This window comes from Marmota monax, unplaced genomic scaffold (assembly GCF_021218885.2).
Source record: "Marmota monax isolate L192 unplaced genomic scaffold, Marmota_monax_Labrador192_F-V1.1 WCK01_AAM20220418_F8-fsc00296, whole genome shotgun sequence".
Taxonomy (NCBI): domain Eukaryota; kingdom Metazoa; phylum Chordata; class Mammalia; order Rodentia; family Sciuridae; genus Marmota; species Marmota monax.
Genome location: NW_026694723.1, coordinates 122,871 through 139,478, shown reverse-complemented (window position 1 = coordinate 139,478; position 16,608 = coordinate 122,871). Strand labels below are relative to the sequence as shown.

Genomic DNA, 16,608 nt, shown 5'->3' with positions numbered 1-16,608 from the left:
AGATTTCCCTTGAATTCTGAAGCTGAGAGTACTATTAAATGAAACTAGACATCAGTATAAGTCATAATTTAAAAGATTTTTATCTTAGAGAAAACCAGTAAATGGCCACTCTCAGAAAAGTGAATTTTAAAAGAGCTCTTGATATGTATATTGATTTTTATGAGACATAAGTTAGTATTTTAGAAATCAAACTGATTCTTTGAAAAGTTCAAACCATGGCTTTCCCTTTTTCAGAAACTTTTTTTAGGATTTTAATTGGTTTAACTGAATACATTGGTATTTCTTCTTAAGAAAAACCCACTTAAAATTAAATATAAGCAGTTTTGGGTTTGGGGGTGTGGATCAATCAATGGTAGAGTGTGTGCTTACCATGCACAATGCCCTGGGTTCAATTTTGGCACCCCCCCCACCAACCCCCCCACCAAGAAAAAAAAAAAAAAGAAAGAAAAACAAAAAAACAGTTTTTAATCCTTTTTCTTCTTGCTAACTCACTCCTGAAAAGTTAAATTAAAGCTCTTATAGGATTATCAATATTTCATTTTTTTAAGATTATAATTTTGAGAATTCTAAAGGAACTACTCAGTATCAGTGGTTGTCCATGAACATTCTCAAATTATGTGATGGAGTTTTATAGTATGAATGCATACATAGATGTTTCTAACGTTTTATCAGACTTCAGAGAGATTCCTAGTCCCCAAAAGGTTAAATATTGTACTAGAATAATAAAGGCACTTGAATTTTCTTTATTCTGAATATAAAATTGAATTTCAGCTAAAAATAAACAGGATTTAAGTTTTAAAGGCTTTCTGCTACAACAGCTATATTTAGCCACCTCCCCCACTTTCCCCTCATTTAAGTATAAGGTTGTTCTTTATACAATAATCCCTGAAGAGTTGTAATTTGAAGCTTCCTGAACTATAGTAAAAGTGAAGGTGAGGATATGTTACCTATAATGTACTTCAGATGTCATCTTTACAGACTTGTTTCAGCTTGAAAAAATCATTTTCTAAAATATTTTTACCAATTTTTTTTATCAGAAATGATAGAAAATTATTTTTAAATGATAGGCAGTAAATAAGAACACATTTAAAATATGGACACCATGGAGCACTAAATTATACAGAATTAAGTAAAATAACACCTTTTTCCAGAATTAGTCTGTAATCATTGATCATGAAGAAAAGTAGAGTTATGTGAGATCTGCACTTAAATCCCATTTTCTCACCCTCCCTCCAGTATTTTTTGAAATACAGTTTTATCCCTGAAATCTCAGATTATTGAATGGAATGGTATAGCTTCATTGTTGCCGTGACTACTAATTTAAATAGCAATTAGCCACACCAAGAAAGAATAGTTATAGAGATTAAATGTTATATGTTCTTTAAAAACAAATGTGTGTGTTTAGGATATATGAAAAGTGTAAATTCCAGAAAAATGTAGTTTTCATATGTTGGCCTAAAATGAGGAGGCATGGGGAAGAGATGGGAGCCAATTTCACAACACATTTTCCAATCAATTTAACACTTCTTCCAATCTAATGGGCTGGTTGCTTTATCTTTAATTTAGAATGTTTTCTAAGGAGACATTTAATCTACTGTTGATATTGGCTTCATGTTGCTTTTCAGGATGGGCAACCTAAATTAATTTCCTAAATCTTTAAAGTTTTTTTTTGACTTGGCAGAATTATGAATTTTCTATGGTAGACATATGGGTTATCTCTTCTGGTAGGATCATTTTTTCTTTTAGGATCCCAAGAATTTCTGTTCCTCCATGGGTTAAATAATAGGTCATTATATTATAAAGCAGACTGTCGAAAAAAGAAACTACCAATACTATTACCTGTAACTTGTTTTCTTTTAGTAGGAATCTAAGAAAAAAATTGGTTTCGCATATGTTAAGCATTTTTCTCATAAAACAAAACAAAACTCAGTTCTAACAGATATAACAAAATGTAAATGTTTATTATTAGGTATGGGTCATCTAAGAGGTGTGCTATTGAAAACTCAGCTTTACCTTACAAAATGGGTCATGCTCTCATGTCTATTAAAGTAATCTCTGTGTGAAATTGGGTCTACATTCATTACTCGGCAGACTTGCAGTGCAAACAGTGATGATGAAATAAGATCTTTTTTTTCAGGTCTTTTCGACACAAGTCATCTGTGAGGTTTTCTTCTCTCTTAGATACCTCAATTGTACTTTAAAGTGATGTAAGATTAGTAATAAGAGTGAATTTTATTTTCTGATATCTGTGAAGATGGTAAAAAATAGAAACATTCATGAGGCTTGATTGGTTCAAATTTTTTGCAGAGTTTGTCCTATGAGCTCTTTGTTCCCATTTCCTTATTTTAATTCAAACCTTGTACTCAATTCTCAACCCCTTGTTTTTAGGTGGTTAGCCAGCGTTTCCCTCAGAACAGCATTGGTGCAGTAGGAAGTGCCATGTTCCTCAGATTTATCAATCCTGCCATTGTCTCACCATATGAAGCAGGGATTTTAGATAAAAAGCCACCACCTAGAATCGAAAGGGGCTTAAAGTTAATGTCAAAGGTAAATTATTTTGATAATCTAGCTATCTTAAATTTCCCTTCCAACAAAATTTTTCCATTTTTCATATAGTACTTTCTCTTGAATTCACTTTTGAAATGCCCTATGATTTTTCAGTTAGGTGTTTTTGTTTTATTTTGTTTATATTACAAAGTAATTCATTAGTTAGGTAACTGATGGGCTATATTGTCATGGAAAATATTTTATCAAATATTTTATCTCCCAAAGACAGTTTTCTGTGTAATTTTTCTGGGAATTTTGAAATGGAGATGGAAATATGGACTGCTGAATTTTTTTTTTACTATAAAAAGGCATTTAAATTTTAATATATTTTGTGTATGTAAATATATGTATATAATTATATTTGGCAAAAAAATGGAAACAGCTACAGTAATTTATAGAACAAGGAATAATTCTAACTGCCAGTAGAAATAACATCAATGTGAAAATTCATGTACTTTTAAAGAATTTATTAATGCATAGATTTCATACAGTAAATCTATAAACTTTTTTGACTGCTTAGATACTACAGAGTATTGCCAATCATGTTCTCTTCACAAAAGAAGAACATATGCGGCCTTTTAATGATTTTGTGAAAAGCAACTTTGATGCAGCACGAAGGTAAGCAGTCTGACACTTGGTTGATTGTTCTGTGTGAATCAAGTATTTTCGGTTTCACTTAGGTCCATGTACCTGGTCTGTGTGAAGTTCCTGTGTAGGTTTTTTTTTTCTCTTCCCTCCCAAGATTAAGGACATGTTTTGCTTTATGAAAGATGTTGTGAAATAAATCTATATTTGATTTCGATGGTGGCTTTTATATTTGAAAACCAAGGAGGATTTTGACTTATCTATTTAAGTAAAGGATTGAGGTTGCTATAACATGGGAGCAAGGAAGAAGATTCCTTTCATTAAAAACTAAAAACAAATTGGTGTAGATAATACATAAGTGTATAGTTAGAATCTTTTGGTATTAGAATATTTTTAATACTTCAGTTAAAAATGTATCTGAACTAAGAAGTTTTTTTAAACCAAGTAATAGAGACACAGAATATTTTATGAATAATTAAACAACTGTTCGCTTTATGATTTTAAAATTTTTTTCTGCTAGATTTCCATAATTAACTAATTACTTCAGATTATTTCTGAATTGTTGGTTTATCTATAAACTAGAGAAAATACTAATTTTGCATGAGTTGTTTTTAGAGAAACAATAATTCATGAGAAAGTACGTTGTAAGTGTAAGTTCATGTTCAGAATTCTGCTTTTTAGCAGTAAAAGTGATCTGATTCATAGTCTAATCTGGCTTTGTGTAGCTCTCTTCCAGTTTATCATCATAGTAGTTCTTACTGACCTTTCTGCTAGGAAAATTAGAGTTTAAAAGATATATTGCTGAACTGTAAGTCATAGTGGTAAATGTCAGTAGAGAATTCTTGTTCTAACAGATAAACTACCACAGAAAGAGAACCAAGGTTCTGATCCTGGCTCTGATTGAGAGATTATGTAATTATAGGGAGTTTTTTGTCTGGGCCTCCATTTTCTTATCTGTAAAACACTGACTTCTTTCTGGATCCCATTTATCTAAATCTCTTGTTTGTTCTCTGTCTTCAGACCCTACTCTGAAACTGAAGCCAGGTATCAGAAATGGAATAAGTCCTATATTTATAATCTCAGTTACTTCATTATATTATTATACTTACTAAAATAATAACATTATACTATGCTTAGTATAAAAATTCACGTGTAGGTATGAATGTATCTGGTGTTGAAAATTCTAATGGTTTTGCATTTTTGAAGATTTTTCCTTGATATAGCGTCAGATTGTCCCACAAGTGATGCAGTAAATCATAGTCTTTCCTTCATCAGTGATAGCAATGTGCTAGCTTTACATCGTCTGCTTTGGAACAACCAGGAGAAAATTGGCCAGTATCTTTCTAGCAACAGGTATGATTTCCTAGTCATGGTGAAATAGAACACTTTCAGTTTAAATTGATATTAATAAAATTATTGATTATGAACAGTGACTTACACCTTGCAGCTGTTTGCAGTAAGAATTAATGATTCGGAAAGAGAAATGTAGACTCTTTTTTAAAAAATATTTATTGTTTATTCAGACATAATATCTTTATTTATTTATTTTTATATGGTGCTGAGGATCAAACCCAGTACCTCGCATGTGCTAGGCAAGCGTTCTACCACTGAGCCACAACCCCAGCCCCTAGACTCTTTTTTAATATAGGGAAAAGGTTCAGTCATATTAAATGATCAATAAACCTATCTAGGTGCTAGTGATCCCTTTGCGCCCCCATATTGGGGATTACACCCAAGGCGCTTTGCCATTGAGCCACCCCACTCCCCCAGTCCTTTTTAATTTTAACAGGGTCTCACTGAATTGCTGAGATTATCCATGAACTTGTGATCCTCCTTCCTCAACCTTATGAGTTGCTGGGATTATAGGAATGTGCCACCACCCCTGGCCAGTATTTTATTTCTTGAGGGGAAAACACACACACACACACACACACATTTATATACGTGTGTGTGTGTGTGTACACAAACGCATTTAAAAGCTTTCTTTCTTTTTTTGGGGTACTGGGGATTGAAATCAGGGGCACTCAATCACTGAGCCAAATCCGTAGCCCTATTTTGTATTTTATTTAGAGACAGGGTCTCACTGAGTTGCTTAGAAGCTGGCCTTGAACTCTTGATCTTCCTGCCTTAGCCTCCTGAGCTGCTGGGATTATAGGCATGTGCCCTTGCACCTGGCTTAAAAGCTTTCTTTTAGCGGTCCCATGTCCATTCTCAGTCTATACATATCTACTTTCTAAAGCTAGTAGTTGGTATGTTTTCTGTATACAATTTTATTGTGTTCTACACACACACACACACACACACACACACACACACACTTTTCAAAGGAAATCATAGGTCTATATAGCATAGCTTTTTGTTTTTTAAAAATTTACAGCAGTGACCTAGCAGATATAGCCTCTTTTTTCTTGCTGCTTGCTGTACTAGAGATTGAATCTAGGACCTCATGTATGCTAAATGGGCACTCTACCACTGAGCTGCATCCCCAGCCTGCATGTACCCTCTTCATTCAACATTCTACTTGAGATTTGTCACTTATTTAACTTATGGTAATGTTTCATTGAATGACTATATCAGTTTATTTTTGCATTGCTGAATTAATGGACATTTAAGTTTGTTTCTAGTTTTTCACTGTTATAAATAGTGATGTATTAAATATCTTTAAGCTAGTCTTCTTGTATATTACCAAAGTATGTAATTTCTGGGTCTGGACTATTATAACCTTAACTACATTTACCCCACCAAATTGCTTTTCAAACTTTGTGTGCCAGTTTATACCTTGATCAGAACTGTCTGGCAGTACTTCATGGTATTCATCCTCACCAAAGTTGACATTATCATACTTAATTGTTTTTGTCTGTTTGATGTTTATGAAATAGTATCTTGTTATTCTTACCTAGTTTTACCTGTTTAATAGCTATTAAAAATTTCCCCTATTAAAAATGTCCATTTCTTAAAATATTGGTTTCTCAAGATGAATTCTTTTTGTGCTGAAGAAAAAGTAGATCAGAATGTTATTTTAACTTAGCAAATTATGAAGTCTACAAAAAATCAAATTTGAATGGAATATAAATTTTATGGTTTGGGAAATGCTCACATCTCTAAAATGTTTCATTCAGTATATACTAAGAATCCCTAAAGTCTTTTTGGTGTTTTTTTTTAACAAATCAGCAGGGATCAGCAGCAAAAAGAAAAGCAATCAGTGACAATCTAAAGAAATGTGAACTGCTACTTTCTTTCTAAGTAGTTTGCTGTATCTAGGGATCATAAAGCTGTTGGAAGACGACCTTTTGATAAGATGGCAACACTTCTTGCGTACTTGGGTCCTCCAGAGCACAAGCCTGTGGCAGATACACATTGGTCCAGCCTTAACCTTACCAGTTCAAAGTTTGAGGAATTTATGACAAGGTAAAATACAGCCTTAAAATAATGAGTACTTTCTTTTTGGTTGAGAAGCAAAGTTTGCCACCAGGCCACTTATAAAATAAGCTTTATTTTTGTTACAAAATTATCAGGAAAGATGTACACAGTTAATAACATTAATTCAACTTTTCTCTTATCCTATATATTATTGAAATATGTTTGCTGTGTTGTTTTATGTATTGGTTTTCTCATAAAGATAATAGTCCTATTAAATCATAGTTTATCATCTCACCTTGAAATGTTTCTGCATTTATTTTTATTTTTTTAAACAAATGACAGTGGAATGCATTATAATTCATATTACATATATAGAATACAATTTTTTATATCTCTGGTTATATATAAAGTACATTCACACCAATTCATGTTTTCATTCATGTACTTTGGCAAATGATGTCCATCACATTCCACCATCATTGTTAACCCCCTGCTCCCTTCCCTTCCCTTCCCTTCCCTTCCCCTCCCACCCCTCTGCCCTATCTAGAGTTCGTCTAATTCTCCCATGCTCCCTCTCCCTACCCCACTATGAATCAGTCTCTTTATATCATTAAAAACATTTGGCATTTGTTTTTTTGGGATTGGCTAACTTCACTTAGCATTATCTTCTCGAACTCCATCCATTTACGTGCAAATGCCATGATTTTATTCTCTTTTATTACTGAGTAATATTCCATTGTGTATATATGCCACATTTTTTTTAATCCATTTACAGTTTAGCTATTGTGAATTGTGCTGCATTTAATAGTTATAAGGGTATATAGAAAACATTATTTTCACATTATAGTTAAGAAAAATGCAACTTAGTGTGAATAATTGATTGCCTACGATTCCATATTTAATTCATAGGTCATTGGATTTCAGGGGGTGGAGGAGAGGTCTTGGAATTGAACCCAGGGCTGGTTTACCACTGAGCTACATCCCCAATTCTTCTTATTTTTAATTTTGAGACAGGGTATTTTGTTGTTGCTCAGGGCCTCACTAAATTGTTGAAGCTGGCCTTGAATTTGGAATCCTCCTGCCTCAGCCTGGGATTACAGGCGTGCACCACCACACATGGCGCGTCTTTGGTTTCAATTACTGAACTCTTTTCTACCACACAAGATACATAGAAATACTAGTATTAGAAAAACATACAGTTGAGCTTCCCTAATTCAAAAAATCAAGATTTGAAATCTTCAAAATCTGAAAACTTTGCCAACATGATGCCACAAGTGGAAAATTTCACACCTAGCTTTATGTGACTTTGATAGTCATCAAAACGCAACTGCACTAAAAATATTTTCTAAAATTACCTTTAAGCTATGTGTATAAGGTGTATGTGAAATGTAAATGAGTTTTGTATTTATGTTTGGGTCTTATCCCCCAAGATAACTCTTGTTTGGAATATATGCAGATTTTTCAGAAATTCAGAATCTGAAATGTGTTGAATAGGGATACTTAACCTATATAAAAAATAAAATATTTTAAATATACTTAGCTGAGAAGTTATTTTCTGAGCAAATTTCATGTACTTTGAAAAAGTACAGTCATTATACAGAAAAAAGAAATGGAGAATATGAAAGGGGTTAAGAGATGCAGAACATATAATTAGAAGGTCTACCATATATCTAGTTGGTTATTTCAGAAACCAAGCTTAGTGTGAGAATAAGCTTAGGTAATATTTTAAGAGGTAATGGGTGAGAATTTCCTGGGGTTCATGAAAGATATGAACCTTCACATTGGAGAAGAACACTGAATTATTAGTAGAATTTATAAAAATTAAGCCATATTTTTTCAGAAATGTATTTCAGTGTGCGTGGGAATTTAATATAAAAATGGCATTTAAAGTCAGGGACATTAGACTGGACTTTTGATAAATGGTATTGATGCAACTGAGTAATCATGTAGAAAAGGGTATTTATACCATTCATGAAGATAAGTTCCCATGAATCAAAAAAAAAAAAAAAAAGTGAGCAAACAAAGGTCTTTCTCATCAGCTCAAAATCATAAACCAGAAAAGAAAAGGTTGATAACCTAAACTCATAAAAAGCAAATAAATGAAAATTCAAGACTTCTTTCTGAACAAATGCCATAAACAAAAATAATTCTGTGGTTTAATATTCTTGTCCAATAGTTTTCTTAGAATAGTCCTAAAAGTGCATTTGTGATTCAGAAAGTAACCTTGAGATTTTTGATGCATGTTGCCAAATTGGCCTTAAGAAAGCCTGTTGCTTTTTAAATATTTTGTCCTTTTTACATTTCATCTGTGATTCAATTGTAGATATTTGAAAATACTCAGTAAACTGTATAAAGCCTCTGAATTGTTCTGTTCTTTTTTCTTTTAGGCATCAGGTACATGAAAAAGAAGAGTTCAAAGCTTTGAAAACATTAAGTATTTTCTACCAAGCTGGGACTTCCAAAGCTGGGAATCCTATTTTTTATTATATTGCACGGAGGTAAGAAATAATGTTTTAGTCTTTCTTAACAGAGTTTTTAAAATGACATCAAATGTAGAGAGATGACAAGTTTGATTTTTCCTGTTTGAATTAATAGGTCTCAGAGACAAGTAAGTCTACCTCAGATCAGAGTATATAGGCTGAGTAAACAGCTGTCCTGTCTTAATGTGTTGTTTATTAGGAATTGCTTTTCAGAGTATTGTTGCATACTGACTTCTCTTTCCTTCATTAGTTTTTAAATTGATGTACAGTGTGTTAATTATAAAGAATGAAAAATTGTAAATAATCTTTTGTTTTCAGGTATATTCTGATTTAATAGTATCTACAACATGATAATCAGGAACTTTTTTTCTTCAAGAAGAAATAAAACTTAAAAATTCTATTTCTGAGAACTTTTTGTAATATGAAGTGTAAGACTTTATCAGCGTGATTTAGAAAATAAATCAGAGAAGCTATGGGAAATCTGTAAAGATTTTTTCATGGCTAGCCTGGAAAATTGATTGTGTTTGTAGTGCTGTCTGCAGTCATGACTAGTTCCTAGAAACTGTTCTGGAAATACTGGGAACTCCTCTTTTCATGGTAGTTGTGGTGCTGCATTGCTTCTTTGCCATCTGTCATTTCTTTCTTGCCTCATTCTGCCTACCTTTTGATAACTGTAACATTATTTGGTTAGTTTTACTTTTTCATATTCAGCAGACCATAAATTCATGGCAGTTGAACCTTTGAGGCAGTATGATGTGAACACAGAGACCACTTACTTGAGAATCTCAAGGACTATGTTTATTCTTAGTTTTGCTATTTGTTTAGTTATAGGACTTAGTCTTCCTGAATTTCCTGAAATTAACAGAAATTGAGGAATTATGTCAGTGGACTTAATGATCGTGGGTGGCAAAATCTTGGCAGTTTTAGGAAATAAAGTTGAGAAATGGAGGGATGGAACAATTGGAACTTGTTTAGTTGGATAAATCAGATAGCAAGACCAAGATGTCCAAAGAATTGGGGAATTAGGGAACCAAAAAGTTATAAAAAATTGCCTTTTTCTTTGCCCCTTCTCTCTAACAACTTGAGTAACATCTGTTTAGCATTCCAAAGTCCTCTTTTCAACTCTCATCTCAGTTACTATTTCTAAATTGTGTAAGATAATTTTCTTTTGTACTGAAGATGAGCCTTATTTGTATTCCAGCCTCAACCTTTAATACTACTAGGATATTTTGACTTTACCTATTTTATGTAAATAATTAAAAAAACAACCATTGGTAAGGTAGATAGATGTGTGCCCCAACTCCCAATCCCTCTTGAATTCTTGTTGGTTTACAGGTAGCAAAGATTTCTAGTAAAGTTCAAAGCTGGGTTTTTTTCTTTTCAGGGAAGAAACTATAAGTTTGTGTTCCTTCTTTGTGGTGGTCAAGCAAAGGCTAAGGGCTGAAGAAAAGCAGGATGGGCCTTAGGCAGACCTCTCAGTGGGATTAAGTCAGCGGGTTCTCTATAGATATATTCTAGACATATATAACATGGGGTTTGAGATTACTAAGGTTTTCTAGCTCTGCAGCTTAATAACTGCATAATCTAAGGCAATTTAGTTTTCTAAAACTTTCCCTCATATTTTTAAAAGGGAAGAGATGTGCTTGTAACATCTGTCTACCTCTCCTATATGGTTTCTTTGTGACCTATTAAGTTGTGTACAGTGCAAATTCGAGGTTTTCTTTTTATATAATTCTGCCAATTTCATATTTCAATCCTTTTTAAAAGTTTCTTATTTAGAACCTACAAGAGATCCTCCTGGTCCTCATTTTCACCTGGTGCAACGCCCCTCCATCCAGGACAAATGAGCACACAGTACATAGAGCAGACAAAGGCCCAGTTTCTCATTGTACAAATTTACAAGTAGTTAAGTTCATGCTTTTATGTAGTTTTGTTGAAGAGCCAAAACGTTTGACTTTGTTGATATTCCTGTATTTCTGTGGTTTAGACTATCGTGTATTAGGTGATTTTTTTTGGATTGTGGATTCTAATCTCAAAGATCAGACATTTCAGACTTTGATTACCCCTTCCTTTTCCCCATATAGAAAACCTACTTGTTTTAGATTCTTCCCTTTTTCTTTCATCTTTCTTATTATCACTCACTGGGTCTTGATTTTACCTATAAGATGCTGGCAAATCAATTGAGGTGTTTTAGTTAGGTTTTTGTTACTACACAGTTATTTTCTCAAGAAGATAGACCTCAAGAAAAGCATGAAGCAAAGTAGATCCAGCTATCAGTTCTGGAACCAGCTTATGCATGTTGACTGACTTGGCTTCCTGTTCAGCTCTACTGCATGACCCTCCTCTCTTCTATCCAACTCCTTTGTTATCTTAGTACTGCATACCTGAAATTCCAGGAAGAAAATGTGACTCAGCTAAAAAGTATCTTTGTTGGCAAAACTTTTCATGCTAGACATTGGCCGGCCAGTTGGTTTCTGGCTTTCCCTAAGCCAAGTACATGTTCCTGGTGTAGCAGTCATGTGATTAAAAATGTGACCACAAAGTGACACACTGATCTGGTACTGTCCCTAGGTTTGTGTTTTAATTTTTAAAAATTGGATCTTAATGTTCTCATATTGCTATTAAGTATTTTGGAAATGTATTTTGAAACTCAACTGCATTGCTGGGATTCTCAGTATCTCTTTCATATACTATTGCATTCTCTTCTGCCTCCCTAATCATCAGATGACTACTTCCAGGTCATCTTAACATTGCTCTGGAATTGTTTTCCAGTACAAATCTAATTTTGTCTTTTCCACTGACTTTGCATCTAATGACCAAATTCTGGAATTAGGCATAAAAGGATCTGCATAATTTGGCCTAATTTAATTTTCTGATCTTTTCCTGTTGTTCCCTTCTTTATATTTATGCTTTTGCCTGTATTAATTGTATTATATTATTATTATCATTATTGATATTTAAATCTATTTGTTTTATTCAATATAACTGTTTGAAAAGAATTGTTTGTTATAGTTCAAGTATCATCCTGGGGTTTCATAAATCGACTTCCAGACCACTCATGTATAATCCAATCAAGCCTTTATTGAAGCACACTGGTGGCGACTGACCAGAACATAAAGCTGTTCCCCCTGATCAGCCCTGAACAATTGCAAGGGCATTCCCTGTAAGCCTGAAAACCACAAAAGGGACGTTTGGGGATCCAGCCAATGTAAGCAAGCCAAATTACAGAAGTGGGAGAGTGCAGTCAGGTGGTGGGGACGCTTAGCCAATCACAGTTAGCCCACTCACCCCAGATACAGAAACAGAGCCCCATTACCCTAGTTACAGAAACAGTGCCCCATTAGGTCATTCCGTGTTCTTAAAGGTTTCTATAGCAAAAGGAAAAGAACATCTTGCCCTGGTCATGACCCTTGTACTTGGCATGGTTGTTTTACAAAATAGAGTTACTAAACAAAATGGAGTCACTTTGGCTTGACTATCACAGTTGAATAAATATAAATATAGACCGTGGACTAGTGCAGTGTGTTATTAATTTTGCTTAAGTGACAATACAATTTAAATTTGTATAAACAAAAAAGGGACTTTATTTGCACATGTACATAAGATGATCAAGAGACTAGATGCACATCTGGGGAACATGCCTTCTCTAGTTCTTGACTCTCCTTTCTTCATGTGGTTTTATTCTCAAGAATCTCTTCCCCAGCTGCAGTCAGCAGTGGTTTATGTGCTCACCGCTTAACAACCCCAATGGAAAAATACCTCTTTCCCAGTAATTTCAGCAAAAGTAGTTGGTTTTATGGCCTGACTTGAGTCCCTGAGGCGATCACTAGGCAAGAGGGATAGAATTTCTTGGTTATCTAGGCCTGGATCATGTGCTCATTTCTAGAGTTCAGTGGTGAAACCAGCCAGACCTGAATTGCATGAACGGAAAGACAAGTGTGAGAGCAGGGTTTCACAAAAGAAAATTGGATTGCTGATACCAGAAGGGGTTAAATGGATGCTGGGAAAGCATCCATTTTGCAGTTCTCTACATGCAGCTTTAAGAAGACCCAGAAAGACACTGCGGTAGAGAACTTACCTAGCATGTGTAAGGTACTGTGTTCTATTCTCAGCACCACATATAAGTATTCATTGACAACTAAAAAAATATGTATGTGTTAGAAAAAAAAAAAAGAACCAGAAAGATGACTCCGTCACTTAATAAGGTACGAGTACTGTGAATGAATGTGTATGCAAGTACATGTAAATGTGTATGTATGAACTGAAAAATATGTGAAACTATTCACATCAGACTGGGGGTATTGCTTAGTGGTAGAGCGAATACTTAACATGGGTCTGGGTTCATTCTCCAGCAATATACACAGGCGCGAGTGCACACACACATGCTTTGATGTTACTTATCTCGGGAGTGAATATGCTTGGAGAAGGTAAGGGGCCAATTATATTTCTGTTGCATGTCTATATTTTTTCACTTGTTGCCAGGAGCGCATATTATTTTTGTAAGAATAATTTAAAATATAAAATCTAAAAGTTAGAATGAAGAGTTTTCCTCTTTGGAATGTTATGGTACTTGGCAATTACTTTTTGATGATATTAATAATGATAATAGTTAACATTACTGAGTGCTTTCTTTGCATTAGATAAACTGTGCATGCTATATAATTTATCGCTTTGTTCTTACAATAAATGACCTTCAGTAGTGTTAACAGTAATTGACATGTGTATAAATTGAAACCCAAACCACCTATCAAAATAATCTGAAAAATTAAATAGATCCCTACACTCCTCCCTGGGCTGAGGAGCAAATCCTATGTATTCAATAGGCCCCTCTCATGACTCATTTATAGTCAGTTTACTATTGAAGCTTGCTTGGGAATCCTGCTGGGTCACACATTTAAACCCTGGTAGCACAGCTAGTAAAAATCAGAATTGGGTTCTAAATCCAAACCAAAACTTGTAACAATTGGACTATTAATAACATGGTTATTACTGTTTTATACTGTTTTGGGGTTTAAATTAATCTTTGTAGATGGGCATGAAAATCTAAACATTTCTGTGGAGAAAATGAATTTTGGATCCTAAGTATCTGATTTACAAATGGTCTTTTGAAACACAAGACAAGGGTTTACTCAAAATAAGATAATTTTAAAATTGAATCATTAGCAGAGTTGGCATGCTTTTTTACTGGATGACATATTACTAATACACATTCACAAAATAATGATGTTGTTTTAAAGTATTGTTTTAGTTGTTGATGGACCTTTATTTATTAATCTATATGTGGTACTGAGAATCAAACCCAGTATCTCACACATGCTAGGCAAGCACTCTACAACTGAGCCACAACCTCAACCCAGTAAAGGACTGTTGTTTTTGTAAAGGACTGTTATTTCTCGTTACCAGCTTAGCACTTTTTGATCTACTTTTTAAAAAACTAGGCAATACATACAACAACTTGCTTCAAACCACTCCTATCCCTTATCCTCTATATCCCCAATCCTCTTTGGTTAAATACCACCTACATAGTTTTTTCTCTTATACCTTTAATATAAACATCTGAGTTTCAATTGAATTTTGCAAACATTTAAAAGACAAATGTGGTATTTTGCTTATTTTGGCATTTAATAAGGAAGTAAGTACATACTTTTTTATAAGGACGGAAACTATCATATAATGTTTAAACTTATATAGTTAAAATCTGCAAACAACCAAACCATACCAGGATAATGATAATTTCTTAAATAGTAAGTTGAAATAAATTTTATTTTCCTAGTGTGCTTATCATTCAGCAGATAATAAGGAACCAAGATAAAAATGTAGGCTGTTCAACAGGTTCACTTCAGCCTGAATACACACAAAATAGTAAAAAGCCTACATAGGAAAGAAAGTGAATGTTGAGCATTGCATTGAGTATTGTGCTACCATTTATTACATTCATTGTCGGCTGAGTTGTAACTGTCTTTGGGGTTATTGCTGATGTTTGGTTTGTTTTGGGATTTGGGGTCATCTTGGAACTCGAGATCATCTTGGAACTCGGGATCATCTTGGAACTCGGGGTCATCTTGGAACTCGGGGTCATCTTGGAACTCGGGGTCATCTTGGAACTCGGGATCATCTTGGAACTCTGAGTCATCTTGGAACTCTGAGTCATCTTGGGACTCTGAGTCATCTTGGGATTCTTGATATCTGGACTTCTCATAGGATTATGCTTGGTCCCAAGACTTTGGTTTGTCTTGGGGTTTGGGCTCATGCTGGAATTCGGGCTCATAGAAACTGAGGTCGTAGATGTTGAAACTGTTCCCGTAATGTGAATAAACACGAGGAGCAGGCTGGTGATGAGTGCCTTGAACATCATTTTTGTCTGCTTTAAAATAATTATATAAATTTCATCTATGTCTTAGACAACAAATAGACAAGCATATATCCTTGATTGTGTTTATTTAGTACATTCATGTTATGCCAGTATGCTTTTACACTGTTAGTGAGCAAATGAAAAGCTTTCCTTCTCAACATCTGCTGACATAAGCCCATTTTCTATCTAGGGTCACCACTTAAGGCATAAACAATCTAGAGTAAAGAGGGCTTAATTCAGTTTTCCTTTTTTAATAAAAGGGAAGATAAATTAAACACTATGTATCTGGTATAAGTATGGGTACTTCCTTTCAGATTAATATATATAGTAGAGTAAGGGCCAAAGAATGATAGACAGTTTCTGAGTGTAAAGTAGCAAAATGAATAATGAAATAAATGTTGACTTTTTTTTTTCTTTCTTTAGACTTCTGTTGGCTTTTATTCCAACAATTTAAGGTTTAATTCCAACAATTTAAGGTTTAAGCTTAGGTCACAATTAGGGTATTCATTCTAAATGTTTACACCCAACACTAAAAGAGGATTTCTCCCAGTGCTTGGGATGTCCTTCGTTTTTTCCCTTTAAAAAAAAAAAAAAGTAGTTTCTGGAGAATTTCATAGCTTTTAAGATAAAAGGAAACTTAGAATTGATCAAAATCAATTCCTTTTTTATTCAAATGAGCTCACACAAGAGGAATAACTTGCCTGAGTATACCAGAGCTAGAACTTGAGTCTTAGTTCAGTGTTTTTTAGTGGTTGTGGACTGTGAAGACATAGTAGATTCTATACCAAAAGTTTAATGCAAACCATTTTTAAAGTAAGGATAATTTTCTTTTATCCTGTATTTAAATCTAATGGCTTACTAATATATAGCCCATTCTGGATATGATTATTATAATTTTTTAAACTTAAAATTTAAACTTTTATTTTAGAAATTTAATATATATTAAAAGTTATATTTGCCTCTAATAAATAATCGAGAAAAATGTCAAATTAATATTACCTTTTGATTTTTTTGTTTTGCTTTGTTTTCGAAGGTTGAGAAGTCAGCCTTTCTCTGGTATCCTGGAGAATCTGATTCTGATGGGGATTTCTAACTCACTACATGCTATTTAAATATACTTAATGAGCAAGTCACATGTTTGAAACTTGACCTGCTATTTGCTGTTTGGAAGTATCCAACTGAGAATTTTCCAAATAACTGGTGTAAATAGGTAGACTTTAACAGAGATTAAGGCATTCAAATAAAGTCTTTTACAATCTGTTCATTTAGTTAAAGAACCTAGTG

The 16,608-nt window shown here is 33.8% G+C and overlaps 1 protein-coding gene and 1 long non-coding RNA gene across 7 annotated transcripts in view; one reads left to right on the top strand and one right to left on the bottom strand.

Moving 5' to 3' along the window:
- Positions 1 to 16,608, top strand: part of Nf1 (neurofibromin 1) — a 252,882-nt gene that overhangs the window by 142,999 nt on the left and 93,275 nt on the right. For all 6 annotated transcript variants that reach the window (XM_058572512.1, XM_046423998.2, XM_046423996.2 and 3 more), the window contains 5 exons: positions 2,389 to 2,547; positions 3,068 to 3,165; positions 4,339 to 4,485; positions 6,394 to 6,540; positions 8,880 to 8,990. In XM_058572512.1, the coding sequence (XP_058428495.1) occupies positions 2,389 to 2,547; positions 3,068 to 3,165; positions 4,339 to 4,485; positions 6,394 to 6,540; positions 8,880 to 8,990 (662 nt within the window). The remainder of the gene's footprint in view (positions 1 to 2,388; positions 2,548 to 3,067; positions 3,166 to 4,338; positions 4,486 to 6,393; positions 6,541 to 8,879; positions 8,991 to 16,608) is intronic.
- On the bottom strand, positions 12,034 to 16,488 carry LOC124078918 (uncharacterized). Its single transcript, XR_006847103.2, has 2 exons — positions 16,324 to 16,488; positions 12,034 to 15,336 (listed from the first exon to the last, which is right to left on the bottom strand). It is a non-coding gene; the product is annotated as an uncharacterized LOC124078918 (long non-coding RNA).